Below are 21,272 nucleotides of genomic sequence, written 5' to 3'. Positions count from 1 at the left end.
ACGAAAGGTCCACTCATCTTTGAATCCAAATGTCCATTTTTTTGTTTTTTTTGCCAGCTGGGTATATCATCATGAATATCATTCTATGCTATGCACTGGAGACATTGTCCAATTTGTCTTGGATTAGGTATAGAGAGCGCCAATGAAAAACAGGGAGATTTTCGACGGATTAGCCATTTTCACAAGTGCAGTAAAACAAAGATAAAATTGAAAACAGACTATCAACATAATTTTAAATACAACACATTGTAAACTGTTTTGCAATGGGACTGATATATTGGATTACATTCTTCAACAGAAATGGTATGCTAATGCTTTGTGAACAAGGCAAAGTGTTTTTTTTTTACCTATTTATTAAAGACATTTGGTACGTTTTGAGCCCTCACACACTGCCTTATTCAATGTTGGCTTCTCAGACTTGCTGTTATTTATCTACTTATTTTTTTCATTTTGGGTTATGTGTTAACAGTAGGTTTAATTAGTGTAAAGTCACAATTACATGATGACAGTTTATACGATAGTGTCTTTTAAATAAAGATAAACCACAGGAATATCAATTGCTGCATATAGCTACTGTAGGCTGTGCTTCTCTTTTCCCCCTTTTCTACCATCGGAGTCCATCTATTCCCCTGTCTCATTTTGCCAGTTTTCTGGCTGGCGTGATGCACTGCATGTCCCTCAGCAGTACAATGTGTTAAACTGTACTAAATGGCTTCTTCTTCAGGCATACATACATCAGTAGGCAGAATGATAATCATGATGAATAGCCTCTTTTTAAGCTTTTCTCCATGGCTTCAATTGCCATGGTATATTTATCATTTCTGGTATAGAAGATTATACAGTTAAGTTATTGCCAACAATCTGCTGGGCAACCCTTATTGTTTTACGTATTGTTTCAACGCTTGATAGTCCTTTTATATTCTGTTTTTATTTGCAGTTTTAACTTTGTTATTAGTTTGTGTTTTTGTTACAATGTGGTTTCATATTCCAAGCGCTCCTGAATAAGAGCATCATCTTTATACTGAAGCCTGGGCGGAGAAGGCGAACAATCAAAGGCTAAGATTGCCTTCCGTAGGCTTCTGTCCAACACATGCCTCTCCCAGGCTGGATACCTGTTCCGGAACAGGTCTATTTTAATGACTGATTCTTCAATCCTTGGAGGCCTTGATGATGGTGTTGAGGGAGCTGTAGGCCTCACCTGAAAGACTGGCATGCAGCCATCTCTTTCAGTAAATTTCTGGTCTCGGTCACTGGTCACACTTCGATTGTTAGACATAGACCTTAGAGTGTTTGATGCCACCTCAGGGGGCAATGGGAAGGCAGTTACAGGGTCTTCACAAGCACAGCTTGGAGACTGCCCAAACCTAGGTCCATTAGGATGAAAGAAGGCATAGTACATCAACATAAAAACAATACCAGTTAAAAAGCTGCTAAACACTACACACAGTGCTGGGATAGCAAATGCATCCGGGATTTGTATGCCCTTATGTAGATACCAAAGGGTACTCAAGGCAGTGTTTTCCAGTAGGATGACAAAATAATAAATAAATAGCCTACACCGTGTCCTTCCTTCCTTGACGTTAAACCAGCTAAAGATATAGATTATTCCAACTACCATATCAAACACAATTTCCTCCCATTTAGTGATACAGAATTCTGTCTCACAATGGACAATCCAGAAGGTCATGATGCACCAATGAAGCACAATAAATATTCCAAAGTAGAGTTGGAAAACCGAGGCAAAGAGAGCGAATGTTATCACTCTGGCCGCAATGGTAAAGAAGTGCCAGCAAAACTGTATGATAACAGCCATGTAACTGATGGGTTTCTTGTCATCCCGAGAGTCACGTAATGCCTTCTGATATGATGCGAGAGCCCAAGCCAAGGAAACGAGAGATGCTGCTGCAGTCACACCTGAAACAGAAACAAAAAACTATAATGACTAATTTGGTCAAATCAGTTACATAAATATGTACTTAATTTGAAATGAATTATTTTTTTGTTTTAGAAAGTCCATCTTTACATTGCCATTTAAAATGACACAATCCCATGCCCACTGTAATGGGACGGGTAATGCAGATTCATTTTAAACCAAAATGCTCAGGAAATAATCTAGCCAAATAAGCCCAATATTTTGCATCCTTTCCCCTGACCCTTCCTCCTGGTTGTTCACGTAAAGAGAGCTTTCAGAAACATGTATCAACTCATCTCATTTGTTGTTGGTTTGCAATAGCAGTCAGTCTTCCCTTTTTCATAGCACAAGGAATATACAAAGATAGAGGAGCGCACAACCTAAAAAAAAGGCATTAAATTCAGATTCCTGGGTTGCTGCTTGAATAATAATGACCAATAGGTACACAAAACAAACAAGAATTCAGTGCATACCCAGCCAATAAGATTAAAAAATACCTATCTAAGGTATTCCATCACACTATATGGCCACATATTTCATAGCCCCCACTATGTCAATGTACTCCTTTTTTCCCGGTTGATGAACTGGGTTTGTTTCGTCCTTTGCCCAACTTACTATTTGCCCATATTATTATTGTTGAAAATAATAATAATAATTTGGAGGCTGAGGGAAGGTGTAATCTATTTTTCTCAGCTTACCCATCTTTTTTTTTTTTTTTTTAAAAGACACCCTCTATGGGAACTCATTGAATCCGCCCTTCTTTCCTTCCTTCTTGTCCATTTTTCTATGAGCTTAGAATATTTGCTGGGTATGAGTATCAAAATGTTCCCTAGACCTAAATGTCAAAATAATATGCAAACAATATATAATAGCACGTATAGCAAGTATGTTTATAACTAAATTGTAAATTCACTATATAAATAGCTATCAATGAATCATAAACATACATAGGAACATTCACTGGGAACCTGAAGTTTCCCTCTTCTTGGGTTTGTGAAGGGAAGGAGTTAGCCACGTGGGGCATGAAATTTGGTTGGGAGCATGTGGCAACTGGGCATATCCAAATGTTTCTTTCTTGCCCAGAGAAAGCAGAAACTGACCTGGAGAAGCAGGGCCTGTAGCATATGATCACAAAGTGTCCCTCTTTGGTCATTTAGTGTTCACAGGTATGGTTTTACGCATATCTTTCATGCACGTCACCTGTCTCAAAACATGCTATTTTAGGATATTGAAACACAAACGATAGTGAAAGGGGCCGTCATGTATGGGCCTTTGATAATGCTCAAGCCCTGATCAGCTGTTCTTTTTGCCCAGTAGTTTAGATGGCACTAGTCCGCATACTCTATCTCATCTAATGACCTACAAGCTATTGAAGGCTTAACTGTTTGTTTATTGTTTGTGTAAACAATGGTTTCCCAGATTCCCTTACCTTTTAGTGCATCTGATAAACCAGCTATAACGAAAATAGCTCATTCACAAAACATTGTTGAATAATTTATGATTTGTCTGTTCCTCTACACTGTCTCTTCCTTTTATTGTCCTCCCGTCTGTTAATTTTCTCTAGTCAAACTAACTGATCTCACCGGGGAATCCTTCCTTATAGGGAACATCAATTATTTGTTGTTACAAACCCAAGCCTTGTCATATACCTCTGCTTTACAGCAAATCAAAGTGCAGTTCAACGAACGCTTAACTGACCTTGTTTGTAATAATTTCTCTCTCACAAATATAACCTTTTTGTTTGGCCAGTTTTCCATTATTTTTAATTCTACATGCACCAACTAGAACATTTTAAGTGGAAATACTGTACGACCTCCTAAACTTTGGATTTTAATAAAAGAAAAAAGAAAAGGCCTGAATATAAGACAACCCTAATGGACAAAAAGAATCACTGATTTTGCCACTCACATACACTCATTCACACTTAGACTCTTCCTCTTCCTCATTCGCACACTTACACTCTGCCACACACTCATACTGTATGTACACGGACACTCTTCCACGCACATTTATGTAACTAAAGGATGTGTTGAAGTGGGAGTAATAAAGTGTTTTTTTAAGTACAGAGAAGGCTTTCTTTTAAGACTATTTTCTAGACACTAAAAGCTTTGTTTACTGTTTAAAATGCAATAACGTGTGTGAAAATGAAAAAAAAATGGTCCTATTGCTTTTTCGTATTACGTTATTTTCACAGTATCTCTCCTGCCTTTTATTTATTGTCAGAGTGATCACATGAATAAATTCAAAATATAATGGTCTGCCTGACTCTTACTCAACCCACCGACTTGGGGAAGCATGGTTGTGGACTCTAGGCTTGTCAAACCCTTTATGCAATTGCTGTGAATTCCCCTTCGGAGTACAATCTAAATCATATATCATTTATTTATCTGGGAGCCCAGCAAACCATAGCGAGAGCCATTATATACAAATAGAGAAAACTGTGGTGAACCATCCCAGTAGTGGCCGGCATACCAAAAATCGTCCAAGAGCACATTGGTGACTCATCTAGGAGGTCACAAAGGGACCCAGACTAATGTGAAAGAACTACATACTTGCCTCAGCTAGGGTCAGTGTTCACGATTCTAAAATAAGAAAGAGGCTGTGCGAAAATGACACCCACGAGAGAGTTACAAGAAGAAAACCACTGCTGACCAAAATGAACAGAAAGGCTTGTCTCACATTCTCACACAAAATATATCTTGATGACCCCAAAGACTTTTGAGATAATGTTCTGTGGACTGAAAAGTGGAACTTTTTGGAAGACGTGGGCCCCACTACATCTGGCAATAGCCGACAGCTTTCCACAATAAGAACATTATACCAAAAGTAAAAAACAGCGGTGGTCTGGGACTGCCTTGCGTCTTAAGGAACTGGGCGACTTGAGCAACTTATATTTTCACATGGAGGATATAGGTACTGATCAAACCTTAACCTTCAATTAATTAAATGATCATTTTAAACCTGCATTTTGTGTTTACTCACATTGTCTTTGATTACATTTTTTTAGTGTTTTAGGAGGATCTGAAACACTTAAATGTGACAAATATGCAAAACTAAATAAATCATGAGGTATTCTATAGCACTGTACCTTGTATTCCTCCGGGAAGCCATTCGTGCTGGATGAAAAACGCAGCCACTCTCACCTACTGCTTCATGTGTGATAAACGACCCCTGAGAATCCCTGTCTGTCACTGTCACCTTTATATTATATATCAAACCATCCTCTATATCACATTCATCCCATATTACAATCCAGTCAGTTTTTCATATTCTGGAAAAAAGCTTTTACTCTCTATGATGTCCCTTTGCAGCATTCATTACTCAATGTCTTTTATTTCAACTTCCCCAGAATAGATGTATCCAATTTGTCTCACTTGTTGAATATCAAATCCCATAACACTTAGCCAGCCTGTTTAGATGAATCCCCTCTGTAAGGGGATGGATCTTTAGCCCAGAATCTAAACAGCACAGCACCACACTTTCTCTAAAGCCAACACACAATAAAAGATTTACTTATCCTGCCACAGGAGATGATACTTTATTACTAATATACAGACTGGTAATTGCTACATACCGTCATTATAAAATATATCAATTCCTCTTTAACCCGAGAAAACCTAAAAATCAGACCTGATGTAGACCTTATCTACTCTTACTCATTACTTCCCCTGGTCATGTGTTCTCCGTTACCCAGGGATAGGCAATGTGTCTGTACAAGGACACCAGTGTCCGTGGCAAGATTTGTTAAGGTCCATATAACAACATTAAATTGTCCTCCAGACACCTCAGTAAATGTCCACCATAAACAATTTTGGGGCCTACCACTGTTTTGTCCAATGCTTTCTCTCTATCCCTGTATCTTTTCTTTAAGGATAACAAAACAGACTTCTTGTGTTAGATAAGAGGCTGACATTTAGCAACTTCAGTCAAATGTGATACCTTTTATTGGGAAAACGTAAAAAATCTGTATAGTCACAAGCTGTCAGGACTCTGTCTAAGCTTCCATTGACTAATGGGACTTCTACTCCGCATGTTGGAAAAGCGTACTCATGAATGCTTCCTGATTCGGTAGTGGCAGCTGTGGAGGGATTAAATACAAATAACACAAATAACTAAATGATGCCTGCTACAATCTGCATGCAGTAAGTATGCATTTTACATGGAAATAGGGCTGTAGTGGTATTTATTGTCTTGGCAGGAGTCCATGTACATTTTCTTTTGAGGGTGTTTTAGCCAATTATGTAAACTTAATTATTTGGGCTTCATGCCAGCCATTTATCAAGCTAAGGTGGATATATATTTCTACACATTGATTTTCATGTTCACATTGATGGAAACACACTGTCCACATTTAGTCACACTGATACACAAACAATGAACAATCAGCCACACTGATGCAAGCTGACCCTGACCACCCTCAGAAATGCTGAAAATTATGGGCAATTAAAGTTATGCACTTTTTGCTTTGAAAAGGCAAAATAATTACACTTGCATATATACACTGACATTTTGCACTCCTACATTAAAGAGATTAAATAATTAAATTCCTCCTTTCTCCTCCACTTCCTAAAGCTTACCACGTCCCTGTCTGCGCTTCCTTGCTTAGGATGCTGTCTAGCCGTTGGTTTCTGTGGAAGATGCTTTCAGACTAACCCTAGGGAAAATATTTTCTGGTGTCCCAGTTGGTCAGTCCAGCCCTGGTACCTGTGGTCTACGGCTTCACAGAAAGGGCAATGAGGAGCTTAAGGTGTATTAATATGCCAACCTTAAATGCATAGTGAGGAAATATCTAATTATATAACCACATATATTGTATACATTTACTGAAAGGTTTAGGGACCTTTAATAAAATGATTCAGTTTAAGTTTTTTAATGTAATAGGATTTCTCTAGTCAAAGTGTAGGCTGTGCATCAAACCGTCACCAACATTTTTTGCTGATTGAAAATGATGTGCATTTGGCATGTTTGTAAAAATCCATTCATTATCACAGATAAAAAATTATTCTATCCTTAACCTTTGAATCTTTGGTTTCATAGGCTCCTGACATTTTGTTGCTAATCCCCTTTAATCCACTCACAAATTGACTCCACAAACCCCCTTGGAGTTTTTTTCACTCCTGTTATCGTGCATCAAGACAATTATCTATTTAATCTATCTTTAATCTTTATAAAGCAGGGTTAGAATCAATGGGCTCAATTCAAAGACCTGTCTAAAATTTAATTAGTATGAACAGTGGTTGAAAATACATGACATGTGACTCAACCTTTTTGACTAAAAACCAAATAGCAGTAATAGTGATTATAATGAGGCATCTATCAACTCAATCTTGCTGAAAAAGAAGATCACACCCATAATGTAGACTCAACTCCCAAATGGTAAAAAAGATTGCTTACCTGTTCATTAACAGAAATGAACAAAGAACCAGAGGTCAAAATTCCATAAACAAAGGAAATATTCTTTACCATAACAGCAATAAAGGTATGGAATTCACTGCCAAGAGAGGTAGTGCTATCAAATACAATGGATTTTTTTTTTTTTTTTTTAGAAAAGCAGAACATACAAGGGTATAAATCATAGAATAAATATTACTTAGCTTCTTGATCCAAGGAGAAAACTGATTGTCTGATTGCCCCCCTGAAGTGGCAAAATAAAAAAAATAGGGTGGTAGGGGTGGTTGTGCCTTCTTCCTTTTCCTTTTCTCTCTTGCATCACTAACCCTAAGCTCACCCTTGAAACTCTACCACAATGTGCTCACACACACACACTTACTGACACCAAATACTAACACAAACTCATGTTAACACCATACACTAACAAACACACACTATAACATGTAGTAGCACATCATATATTTACACACATGCTAACACCATACACTAACACATTTACACTATAATGCCATACAGTAACACATGGTCAAGCTAACACCACACAGTCACACATACTCTATCTCCAAAAGGTTACACTAGCTCACGCTCTCATACACTAATACACACACTATGTTACACCATACACTAACATCCACATGCTCACTATATGTTTACACATGCAGACATACACACATAGTCTCACTCTGGCCTTCTCAGTGTAGCGTGCATGGCTCTTCTCCCTCTTACCTTGCACAGAACCCTGTCTTCATACAGCTTGCAGTCTCTATGCGAGCTGCTCTGCAAGTAACATTTGTGTAGCACAGACGTAGCATGGCTTTAATCTTTAGGAATCATAAAGTATGCGCCAGCATAGAAAGGGTTAAAATTATATTTAAGTGTATTTGCATCAGTTCATTTTTGTCCCCTGTTAACTAAGAGAGAAATTAAACTCTTCAGGGTTTTATCAGATAAATGTCACCTCTCACTTCATTTAACCACATCAGTGCTTTTCAATTGTCACTTCTCACTTCATTTAACCACATCAGTGCTATTCAATTGAACTGCTTGCTACAAATGTGTCAGTTTCCTTCTGTTTTGGCAGAAGACTATTTTCTTTCCCTTTTAAAGTGGGCTTCTTTGTAGAAACATGTCATTTATAAATACTTGTTGAAAGGGTTATACTATCTTTAAACCTCTCTGTACACTGGCTGGGTGGTTTGTTTCTTCTCTCTAGAATCAACGTGTAAAAATGTATCCATTTCAGGCACCATAAGTCTGCTCACCCTATGGAGTTGCTTAGTAGAAGTAGTTTTCCACTATTGCTACCTGAGGTCACATAAATGAACCACAAACCGTGCATTTTCCACCACTGCTAGCACAAATTAGAGCTTAGACAGATAATGGGATCTAACCTGTGGATTATAGACAGTGGCTGCAAAAAAAAAAAAAACCTACATTATAACCAACAGAAAAACATTTTCTACTAGACAATTGAATGAGCTGCACAGAATATAAATATCACTTAAATGAATTGCATTTTTACATGTAAATTACAGTTCTTAAAGAACTGTGTCTTGAATACACAATAAATCAAAGTAGCCATACAAAGCTTAAATGAACACTCTCCAAATGCTCAGAGGGACAAAAACATAGTATTTTAGTGAATAAAATGTAGACTATAGTGTAAAACAGAAGCCACTGTTACTCCATTATAACCCTGACACTACTCACACTATTGGCTGTAATGAGCTGCTGCTATGGCAGCAACTTGTGCTAATGTCAATATAAAGGCTACCTTTGATCTCATTAGATGCCTAATGGTAAGACTGTGGATTATGAAATACACATGCTAAACTTGTACTTGCATTTGTGCAGTTAGTGATCTTGTTTTGGATCTGTGCTGTAGAAGTTGGCTTGCTAGTTTGTGAGAATGATTTTATGATGCAGTCTTAGATTAGGCCTCAGAATCAAGTCCAATATTGCATATTCATGTGTGATGAGTTTACATACCAGGTCTACTGTAGGTCAGCGCTTTACATGAGCGGTCAGCAAAATGGGAAATGTATACTGTATATGTCCAGGAAAAATGGCCAATGTGGTCACCATACCTGAAATGCAATCATACATCTCTAATATATGGTGGGTCTAGCCTTAGATGAATTTCAGCATAAGAACAAGTGTCTAAATTGTTTTTGTAGGGTACTGGAGAAAACCCTTTTGTTAATACAGAAGCTGATGAACTTTCATATGCAGGTATGGATAGTGAGTAGCTTTTAGGTTTGTTCTCTGGAAGCAATGGAATTAGTGGCACAAATGTATGTTTAATGCAACATGGACACCATAGACCAGTGGTTCAAATATTTTTGCTGATTTCGATGGACCTATTTTAACAGAAAACAACATATTTCCTTGCACTGTTCCTATTTAACTATGGTAGAATATGATTTAAACTTTAAATTATATATACTAGCTAAATGTTTTTTTTTCTTGCTATGATCACTCCTGAAAGAGAATATATTGCAACAGACAGTGTAGCCATATGGCAGTCTGTGGTTACCTGGCACTATGGATTTTCAAGTTGTTTCTTTTTGGAAAGAGATTATAAAACAAATCATCACCAATATGCCTGCCTCCCTCAATGATAATGAAAAATATGTTTTTTTCATTGTTATATATTGAAGGACCCAAACGTGAAAAATGTCCATGGTTTTATTTCTATCAACAAGGCACTACGGATTGCAGGACCAGCTGCTAGCATCAGTTCATTTGCACCAGGAGGGGAAGACAATGCATTTGAAACGAAACCTAGGTGGATCTTTAAATACATTTAGAATTGTCTTCAATATGGAATTCCGTTATAACGTGTGCAGCAGCTGTGTATTCACTTATTCCCCCGAGGCAGTACTGATTAGCATTATTAGAAAAAAATCTCATTTGGATTATATTAGCTTGACTCTTGGCTGATGCCAGCGCATTTTTCATGACTTAAGCAGCAATTGTGGAAGCCAATCATTTGTACATAGCTAAAACCAATGTGTTGACGGTAAGTAGCTCTGCAGTCATTGTGGAACTACAACTACCTTAATGCACCGTAATCAAAAACATGCTTAGTTAGGGGGACAAAATAGGGTTAACCCTTTTGAGTTTCAGTCTTAAACTTGGCTGCTCTCAATGTGAGGATCGCCTTGTCACATCAAAGAACATTAAACAACCAATTGTTTTCTTGCCAGTAAGACATGTCTAAAAGAGACTATATATATATATATATATATATATATATATATATATATATATATATGAAAAATTTGCTAATTATTCAAAATTACATGTTTATGATCTAGTAATCCTTTTACTGTGGGAGGTATGATGAAGTCACCCATGCTTGAGAAGTATAGGACGTTATACACTACCTATGTAAATTTATGGTGTAAATATACAGTATATAACTAGTATCATATCTACCATGGTTAGAAGCCACCTATTAGACATAATTAGAACTTTGTCACCATAACCAAGTAGTATGTACCTAAAAAAAAGGATTTACCTGTAACTGGCATCTTGCCACAGGTATATGATTGTGCTATATAAAAAAATAAATTGACCTAAACCACAGTTGTTCAATTATTAACTTGCTGTCAATCCAAGAGATGGTAAAAGCAAAAACTATACATTAAAGTGATTTTCAATTGTGCCTCAAAAAGGAGAAACTTCCTTCTTGACTCCATAATGGCAATATGACTACTCACTGGAGCAAAAAGCTTTAACAAGTCCTATCTATATCCCTGACTACTTTTCATTGCTATAACATCATCTGGGCTTTACTTAAAGGCAACTATTGAATTTGATAGCACAACCTCTGTGGGTAGTGAATTCCACATCTTTATTGTTTTTACGGTGAAGAACCCTTTTTGGTTCTTTAAGTTAAAAAACTCCTTCCAGTCTTGTTCTTTGCTCAATCCTATTAATGAACAGGTCATTCTTCATAACTAGGGCCATTCCTCTTATTCATTTTGTAGCCTGTCTCTCCACTTTTTCAAGCAAAATCCTTTTTAAGAACATGTGCGAAGACTTGCACCGTATGTTCAAGGTGGAGTCTTACTGTTGATTTATACAGAGGTAAAATTATATTTTCATCACATGAGTTATTACCTCTTTTTACATATGACAATTTCTTACTGGCCTTTACAGCAGCTGACTGACATTGAACACTGTTGCTAAGTGAATTGTCTACAATTATTCTTCTTATGTAATAACTTCACATTTAAGGTATAAATTAGACATTTATTTATTTTCCCCAAATTATCAACATTGAACCTCCTCTGATTAGACCAAATCTCTTTGCTGGGAAGTAACATCTAGTACACACCTTATTATTGTACCTACCGTATTTGCTCGATTATAAGACGAGGTTTTTTTTCAAATACTCTGAAAAATAACCATCGTCTTATTTTGGAGGTTGTCTTCTAATCAGACCTTAGAGGTCTGACTACAAGGCTAAGATCCTCCTCTTTGGCTGCCGGTGGACGTCTGTGCGATGCGCGCAGACAACCTCCGCTGCTTCCAGCATTTCCTCTGGGGCTTCTATGATGGAGCGCCAGCATCACATGACCTTCATAGAAGCCCCAGAGGAAATGCCGGAAGCAGCGGAGGTTGTCTGCGTGCATCGCCAGCTGCTGCCTCACTAGACACCAAGCAATCTGAAGCATGGGGGACCAGTCAAGGGAAGCACTGGGGAGGGTAAGAGTGGCATATGGGGGGGGGCTAAGGGCTTTCTCAAAGCAGAGTGACATATAGGGGTTACAAGGAATATCAGGGAGGCATTGAAAATAAAATATGTTAATCATGTGTTAGCAAAATTGTAAAATGTTGGCAAAGTTCTAGTCTACAAATGCCTCTGTGAGCCCCCTGTAGAACATTAGATTAGATCACTGCATCATCCAAAACCAGCAAAAGAAGACAACCATGGTATCTGTTTTTTTTTCTAGAGCTTAATATCATGCACTCTTTCAATTGCTAATTAGGAAATAAACAGCTTTTCATTCTGGACAGTTAGTATCTGGCACAATTCTGATGATTTGTCTCAGACGGCTCTGAAACTCTAACCATTTGTGTCAGTTAAGCTTTAGACATCGACATGGAAAATCCTGATTTAGCCAACCCTAGTACCTAAAAGCTGACCAATGACCTGGCAATGGTTGATTGACATTTCTCCAAACTGCTGCAAAATATAGCTTTAAGTGAGAGATTTGCTAATAAGTAAAATATATTTAAATCTCATCATCTTTGAAGAAGCCGTTGGACTTTTTAATGTCATTCTATGACAGATATGTGCTACAGTATGTAAAGTCTCTATCATCATGAAAATGACATCCCAGAAAATGAACAATTACTTTTTCTCATTGAGAACATTCTACTATGTTCAAAGCATTGTGCAGTCTGCAAAATGACTTTCTTTTGGCCTGACAGTAAAAGTATAATATCAATAAAATTACCCAAGATAAATTTGGTTTCAGTAACATTTATCTTTTTATTATTGTCCTTCAGCAACAGGACCATTACAGTCAATTATTTGGTTATCTAGCTCAAACATGTGGATGGCTCAGCCTGTGACTTTAATTACTTCCCCTTCAAAGCCACATTGGATAGATTTAGATACTTCTCTCTATGCCTCACAGGACACCTTAAAGGACAAATGAATTCTACATCATGTTCATCAATTGTGGCAGGAAATCATTTACTTTAGTCAATTACAAGGAAGTCTTATTTAAAAAAAGCATAGCTGTTTTGCTCAGTAAATCCCACTATTCTCTTTTTTTCCATGACGTTTATCAAAATAACAGAAGCCCGAATTAGCAATTAGAATATCTGGTTGTGAGCAATAATTCAGATATGTATAGATAAAAAGTATTTTAATAGGATTTATTTATGGTAACACAGTAACAAAGCTCTCCCAGTTGCATTCCCAGTGTAAGGGTAGCAGATTGGAGGATGATGGCAGCCCCTGAGCTGCTTTATGAGTGCCTGAAAGTATTATTAGGCAATTGGCCTCCATAGTATGCTACAGATATCAATAGGATGGAACGGGGAATCTGTGTTTTTTTCAGCATCATCTAAGGTAAAACAACATACAACATCATATCCCAGCACTTTGAGAAGTCAAGCAGTTGGGCAGGACACTATTAGAATGATAATACTTGGAGTGCCGCCTTGGGTCAGGGCTAGGGCAGCATACCCCATAAATATACCACTGGTGCACTATTATTGTTATTATTATTATTATTATTATTATTATTATTATTATTATTATTATTATTATTATAACAATCCCCTATTGTCTTCAATTAACTTTAGTTTCAGGAATTCAACTCATTGATTAGATTGTAAACTCACAAGAGCAGGGCCCTCTTCTCCGTTTGTACCTATTGGCTGTTGTGTGTGATTTTAAATTATTCCACGGATTGTAACAGAGCTATGGAATCCCCTGGTGCTATATAAATAAATGTAATGTAATGATCACAGCAGTCAGTAAAGAAAACAGTGTTTGCCTCAGTGATGTCCTTCTTTCATGTAAATAACATGACTATTTTAAAATTGTTTCACCACAAACAGTGCTTCATCCTGGCAGCTACTGCCCATCTCCTCCATCTCACAAAAAGGATGGCATGCTTCAACTTTACTGGGAGAATCCAAAGTTTCAGACCGTAAAAAGGTGCTTTACAATTTTATAAATAAAGGCTATAAGTGTGGGATATTTCTCCCTGTTAGATATATAGATGTGGATAGAGAAACCAAGACACGTCAACACATATACAGATTATAAATTAATTGGTGCTCACGTGTAATATTCCATCAGTAAGAGATATATAGATATCTGCGCTGTCAACATATTTAGATTTTGGAAATGAAGGAGAGATGATAAAAAAGGCTGAAGTAAAAAAAGTTTGCTGTGAAGGCACAGTTTGAATTTTACAATTTGTCTTAAAAAACACACACCTATAATAAAGCTAAATTAGTAGCAGTCAATTACAAAATGTATAATTCCATTGTGTATTATTATATTCTGGGAATTGGGCCAGTTTTCTAAAATTGTTTCCTTTTCAGTCTAATGACTAGGATAGCTCTCGTTTTAATACACAAACACTGGTCTTTGGAAACACTCACATTCTATGTTGTTTTGCACATGAAGAAACTGTTATCACTCTACTTTCTAGATCTACAGAGACAAGCGTATAATATGATCAATCCTTAGAACTGTACAGAGTAGTATATGTAATCTTCACACCTGCCCAGAACAACGTGACAAGTCTTTATGTCCATATACCCACCATTCTCAATCAGGAACACTACAGGTGTACATGGAATTAATTGCATGTATATAATCTATATATATATATATATATATATATATATTGTATTTTAGAAAATAGAGTAGGTATGCCTCTAGTTATTTTTTCCATAGATCTCATTTGAATGTAAAAATATGCAGAAAAAAAACAGTAAAAATGTATTTGTAATAATAAACCACAGTGTGGAAAAGTTTTGTGCAACCCACACTACAGGGCTCTAGACCTTAGGCCCACTTGGTTTAAGTGTTACTGTACATAGGCAGCTAAAATGATTATTTTTGTTCCCATTATAGTACACATTGTGCATGCAGATAATTTTTGCTGTCACATACATTTGTGATTGTGTGCAGTCCTTAACACGATCATCATTATTTCACTTGCATCATTAGCAGTCTAGTGCCAAAGCGCTTTACATATTCCACAGTTCACTGGTGTGTTAGCATGGTATAATATTTCTGGCAGGTAGCCCTGCCATGAGCACTTTGTCATTTATAAGGACTATATCGGATTGACTACTATCCTCTCTCTGTTCACAGAGGAATTCTGCATAAATTCTGAGTTCTAGAGAATGTTTTTCACCTTTTGGTTGCCTGGGAATTGTGGATTAACCTGCAACCAGAGACATTTTAAAGAGGAACTCTCACCATTTACTAGTATCATATTAAAATATTTTTAAAAATAGTGTGCTGTTTCTTCTTGTTTTTGTAACAGTTCTACATTTTGCATTATGTAATTTTTCAGACAAACACCATGACTCCTTATCACACTGCCTGTGGTAATGATACCCACGGGGGGGCCAGCATGGGCTATAGTGGGCCCTGACTGTTGTGCGGAGGAGGGGTAGGCTTTTTGGCGGGAATTTCGGGGGTGGAGTTGGGGGAAGATTATATAAGTGGCTGCTTTCCCGGGCTCAGGAACCATTCTTGTGGTTAGCTTACCTGGTTGCGTGTCCCACCCTCCCTCCCTTTTTCTTTTGTTTGTTGGTTTGTGTCGTTTGTCACAGTCTGTGGGCGGCAGCTTGCCAGGTATCCAGGGGGTTAATGTGGTGGTAAGTGAATGGTTGGTAACATCTGGTGGGAGGTTCTTGGCTGTCAGTGCTGGGAACCTCAGGTCAGGGTGGGGGCATCTCGGTATGTCCCTTCCTTAAGTGGTGTTTGGTTGGTACCTGGATTACTTGGCAAGCTTGGGTGTTTATTGTATATATTTACATGTTGGTGTTTTAAGTCATTGTCCTTGTTAACACACCTATGTTTATTGTTTCAGGTTTTGGCGTGACAATGACTCTAATAAATAAAATTGGCTGTGGCCTTTTCTTATCCATATTCTATGGTGTGGTGTCATTATTGGGGTTTTTAATGGGGAGTTAAGCCTAGCCCGGAAAATCGAAGCTACAACAGTCAAGAATAGAATGGCTCATTGTTAATCACCTAGCTGGACACTCTGAGTAATGAAAGTCTATAGAGGAACTGTCTTCATTTTGTTGCCATAAAGAACCAGTTTAGTGTGGTGATTGTACAGAAATATTCTCCCAAAATATTGCATGACTGACAACAATGGCAACTCCCTTATCTGCGGAGCAAAGAAGCTTATTGGAACTAAAGGGGATAAAGCCACGCTTTTTATCAGTTCCAACCTACAACCTAAATTACTGTATACAGAACTCTATGTTATGCTTAAGTTGAAAAATATTTTTTTTCCATGGAACTTCCTCTTTAACATCAGACCATATATGAGCTTGACATAAGCAGTAGATGTTTTGGTTGACCATCAAAGAAATATAACAAATTCCATTGCAATGCCCAACAACACGCATTGCTTCAATGCAGCTAAGGGAGATAGAGCCCTAGAGTATTTTATAGAACTCAAGAATATCCATGGTAGATGGCACAACGATAAAAATGTAGGCTAGAGGATAAAAAAAAAATCCTGGAATTTGTCCAGGCCTTTGTCATAGAATATTAGAAGGCATAGTCTACTAGGATTGGCATATGATACAAGTAGCTCTCTTACATTAGCAAACAAGTGGAAGGGTATGCCAGAGTCTTAGTTTACTTGTAACTTAGGTACTAAGGATGTGGAATATGCATATGTAGTATATTATCAGTAAATACACATTTATTAATTCAGTTGTATTTGTTATTATCATTAGACCAGGGCCGGCCGAAGACTTAACGCCGCCTGGGGCGAAGTTTAAAACGCCACCCCCCCCGCCGACGCCGGGGGGGGGCATTTTAAACTTCGCCGACGCCATACGATCCCCCCCCCGGTACTTACCTTTAAACAGTCTCCCTGCTCTGCCACGGTGCCGGCTTGTAATGCTGAGCGCCGGAAATTGACGTCACTTCCGGCGCTCTGCATTACAAGCCGGCACCGGGACCGAACAGGGAGACTCGCCGCAGAGGAGAGAGAGAGAGGGGCGCCGAGCGGGTAAGCGAAAACCACTCGGTGCCCCTCTCTCTCTCTCTCTCCTCCGCTACAAAAAAAAAAAAAAAAACGCTTGGGGCGGCAAAGTGCCGCCCCTTCTAAAGTGCCGCCTGGGGCAATTGCCCCAGTCTGCCCCATTATAGGGCCGGCCCTGCATTAGACATTACTAACACAACTGCAGCTTAAGGTCCTTATGCATTCTTCATCCTGTCACTACTATAGATACAGAGCTCTGTGAGCAAGGAATCAAAATGTATTCTTCAGCTGGAGAGACATAAAACCCATAATACACTGGCTTACATCTCTACTTACAGCCGTCATAGAATTTTCAGTAAATACAAAATCATTTAAGAAGAAGATTCTGTACATCTGCCTTTGAAAGAATTTTAATCTTTCATAGAGCCATGCCATATTAAATCTGTCTTTTCATTTTGCTCTTGCACAGCGGAATGCAAGCCTTTAATAAAATTGTAAAAAGGAATGAAGGTTTTTTTTTATTTTTTTTTTATTAATATTTCTATGCTACTTGGAATGATAGAGAAATGGAACAGAACCTATGCTACCAGTTCACTAACAATTATACATACTGATTTTTATTATTTTTCTTGCACTAAAAAGAAAAAAAAATAGAAACATGTCTTAAACTCAAACTGCATTTCAAAGGATTAGGGTAAAATGCTTTCAAACAGCTGTCTCATAGGAACTTAAAATAAAATGACCCTGGAGATCTAACGCAAGCAGAAAATCTAGTTTTTAACAAATACTGTAGACATATGTCAATGGGGAAAATGTTAAAGTATACCATACTCTAGAACATATCAAGTTTACTTACCTGGGAAGCCTTTGCCACAACTACCATACCTACCCTTTGGTAAAAAAAATATATCAAAGACATGTTTAAAGTACAAAAAGACATGGAATGTGCATAAATGGGTGCAGTGTACATTACATTTTTAGTTACACTTCATTGTCTTATAAAGGACAGAAAATAGTAATAGTAGATTTGCTACTGCCAGCTCGTCCGTTACTCTGTTGCTGCTCTAACATAGGGATTTTCACACAAAGTCTCCCTAACTACACAAAATCAGTTTTGGATTAGGATTTCCAAAGAAACAGATTTTTCCTACCACTTCCTTCTCTTACACGTTTGCATCCAGAGTACGGAGAAAATCACCCTTGGGTTTCTGTGGGGGGCAGCTGTGGCCTTAGAGTGCTCCATTGTGGCCTTTCCTGACCTAAGTAATTACCTAAGTAATGCTTACAATGGGATATGACATCATGTCTGGGTCTTGGCGTACGCAGACATCATCTAGGCTGGTAACAGAAAATATCCTGGAACCTGCCTGGTTTGGGAACGTAGCCCTTGGCTTGTGGGTTACCCAAGCTTTTGTAGTCCCTAGATTTGTCCTCCATGTCCTGTATTAAAAATGGATACTCTACTTGTTTCCAACCTGTAAAGTATTTGGTATACTTATAACATAATCCCGATGTTTATACTTAATATCTGTTCACATATTGTGTGGTGTGCTTTAGTTCCCAATAAATAAATATTTCTTAGTGTCTAGCACCATTTTTTCTCACACCCCCTTTACTTCCGACTAGCGTAAATGAAGTATGTAAAGCGTATGTAAGCATAGTTATTCTCCCGAGGCTGAGAGTTAACGTGCTACGGAGTAAAGCCATATGGAATAACACTGACTATTTGATAACTGTTTTGACGCTGCTTCAGATGGTATAATATTGATATTTATTTTTATGCAAATTAGAGTACCAAAGCAGTAGGCACAATCATGTTTTCAAGGTAAATGCAAACAAGTACAGAGAAACCAAAGAACCTTTCGATCTACAAACACATTAGTCTTATAACCGGCAAACATTTCATAGGACAAAAAGTAAAGCTGATTTATGTCATCTTGGTATCTAAGGATTTTAAGAATGCATTTGATATGTTGGCTTCATGACTGAGAATGCCAAGTCAGGCTGGATTCTCTCTTTAATGACACTATTGTTCTCAGGACTCCATGCTGGGTAGTTGGGTCTTAGTCTTCCTGTTTCGCACAACCCACAATCAATACTCATAGAAGTTCATAAACAAAACCTTGTAGACAGAAGTCTGCAGACAGGGCCTTGGTAACAGATCACTGTAGCCCAAAGTAGATTTGATGCTGCTGGAGGTGCAACACAGTACCAAACGGCAAGACAGGCATGTAAATAAAGTCCTGGCTGAGGTCTGAAAGCAGGTAAACAACAAAGTAAAAACAAGTACCACAGAACAAAACAAGAATGCAATTAAAGCCCAAGCCAGGGATCTTAAGCCAAGCAAGCAGCAATCAATAACAAAAGAAAAAGACAGTACTAAAAGTACATAGCCTCAAAAAAGTAGGCTCAACAAACCAGTATCCCCTAGAAACAAGGGGCTACGGGATAATGATCCAGCAATGGCGGCTGGAGCCAACAAGTTATAAATGCCACTAAATTGAAATCAGTCCAGGACAGATGAGCTCATATGGATGCAGAGATCAAGCAGTCCACAGGCTTCTCGATGGCTGCATAGGCCGATGCACAACCTCAGATCATAGGTACCCTTTTTTCTATTCCACTGAAAGGAAGTGTACTTCTTTTTCTTTTAAATATAAGCAGTTTCTAAGAATCCTTTGGATTCCACGGATGTAGTGCGCAGCCAAAAGAAAAGCGTACATGTACTGAGTCAACAAAAAAGTACAAACAACAACCCTCCTCCTGAACTAGAAGCGAATGTGGATGGTCTTTGTCAGCCCTTCAGGAGAATAATTTATCTGTCTGTCAATGAGTCAGTGAGCCTGGACCTTACATCATCTTCTGTTTTATCCAGTGAAAAGTTATCCAGTGAAAACTCATCAGCTCAACATTAAAGTGTGAATTAAACGGGAATTAGAATTGAGGATTGGAGCTAGTTAGGGAAATTGAAGTTGACCTGAGATTTTGGGTATATGGAACTTATTTGTGCATGGATTAGGCATTTCCATTGAGCATTTGGTATCTATGGGGTAAAACGTTCCAATTTAAGATACAGCATGGCAATCTCTTAAGCTTGTGCCATCTGCTCTTCTAAAACCTTAGCAAGATTGTAAGGAGTGGTTCTGCACACACACGAGATAGGAGTTCTTCAATATCATTAATTAGAGACAAACATACCCTATAAAATTGATGTAAAAATCTGTACTTTATTTTGAGTAACATAATTGAACACATTGCGTATTATATCACCTCTTCTGAGCACTTTTTATTGTACTATAATTCTGGTTAATGCTTGCAATGAAGAGGCACTGTACATGTCAGCATTCTAGAGGATGCCAGGGTGTTAAAATGTTACAGGTATACATTTTACTCTAAAAGGCTATCATAGCTTTCATATTCACTGGGAGCTATTTTGAAATCTGCCAGCTCAACCATACAAACTCAAACCTGTAGCAAGTAATTCAATTAATTTATTGCCATTTCACCTGCGTTCAAGCCATTTCTGTTCTCTTAGAAAGGTTTTTAATCAGTGCTTTGTGAAGAGTGTTAATTACCATGAATAAACTATTACAATGAAACATTCTAGTTTCTAAGGTGAATGGATTTCAACCATTATACAGTACTTTTAAGATAGACACTGGGGAATGGGGAGAGTGGCTGCATTTGGTGGCCAGCGAACTGTATAATGAGTTGGTGATGTAAGCTTGAATCATTCTAAAGCGAGACCCCAGAGATTTAACGAAGATACATTTGACACACTGAACTGTCTGAACCAGCACTGTCCCAGCATCCTCTCAAAATAATATATTGAGATATTATGAAGGCTTATCATTTGGACTATACAGTTTCCTAGAAAATTGGAAAAAGGTGGATTTGTGCACAAAGCAGATATTTCCTATACATTATATAACAAAACTAGTTCTATAAAATTATGACAGCTCTTAGAGTTGGAGTAAGAGTTGAATGTGAGGGCAACATGGATGTTAGCTACCATGGGCTCAAGGGGAAGAGTTAATGTCCTATTGATGTCACAAAACACTTACTAGAAGATAAATACACCATCAAAGTTACTTAATGGGATGATGTTATACCCTGGGATTCAGTTGACATAATACATCACTGCTAGATTACTCACTGGTGTCTGTTGCCTTTGATCATAATCATTATCTAATGTTCCATTAGCAGATCATAATTATTTGTCTGTTTATGACAAAGAACATGCT

The 21,272-nt window shown here is 37.8% G+C and overlaps 1 protein-coding gene across 1 annotated transcript in view; it reads right to left on the bottom strand.

Annotated features, from left to right (window-relative positions):
- Positions 1 to 908: 908 nt before the first annotated feature.
- The window catches only part of XKR4 (XK related 4), a 104,981-nt gene continuing 84,617 nt past the window's right edge, over positions 909 to 21,272 (bottom strand). The window contains exon 3 of the mRNA XM_053465967.1: positions 909 to 1,914. Within this exon, the coding sequence (XP_053321942.1) occupies positions 968 to 1,914 (947 nt within the window). The 3' untranslated portion in view covers positions 909 to 967. The remainder of the gene's footprint in view (positions 1,915 to 21,272) is intronic.

Source organism: Spea bombifrons, chromosome 5, assembly GCF_027358695.1.
Source record: "Spea bombifrons isolate aSpeBom1 chromosome 5, aSpeBom1.2.pri, whole genome shotgun sequence".
Classification (NCBI taxonomy): Eukaryota; Metazoa; Chordata; class Amphibia; order Anura; family Pelobatidae; genus Spea; species Spea bombifrons.
The sequence above is the reverse complement of the archived record's forward strand: the minus strand, read 5'-3'. Positions and strand labels throughout refer to the sequence as shown.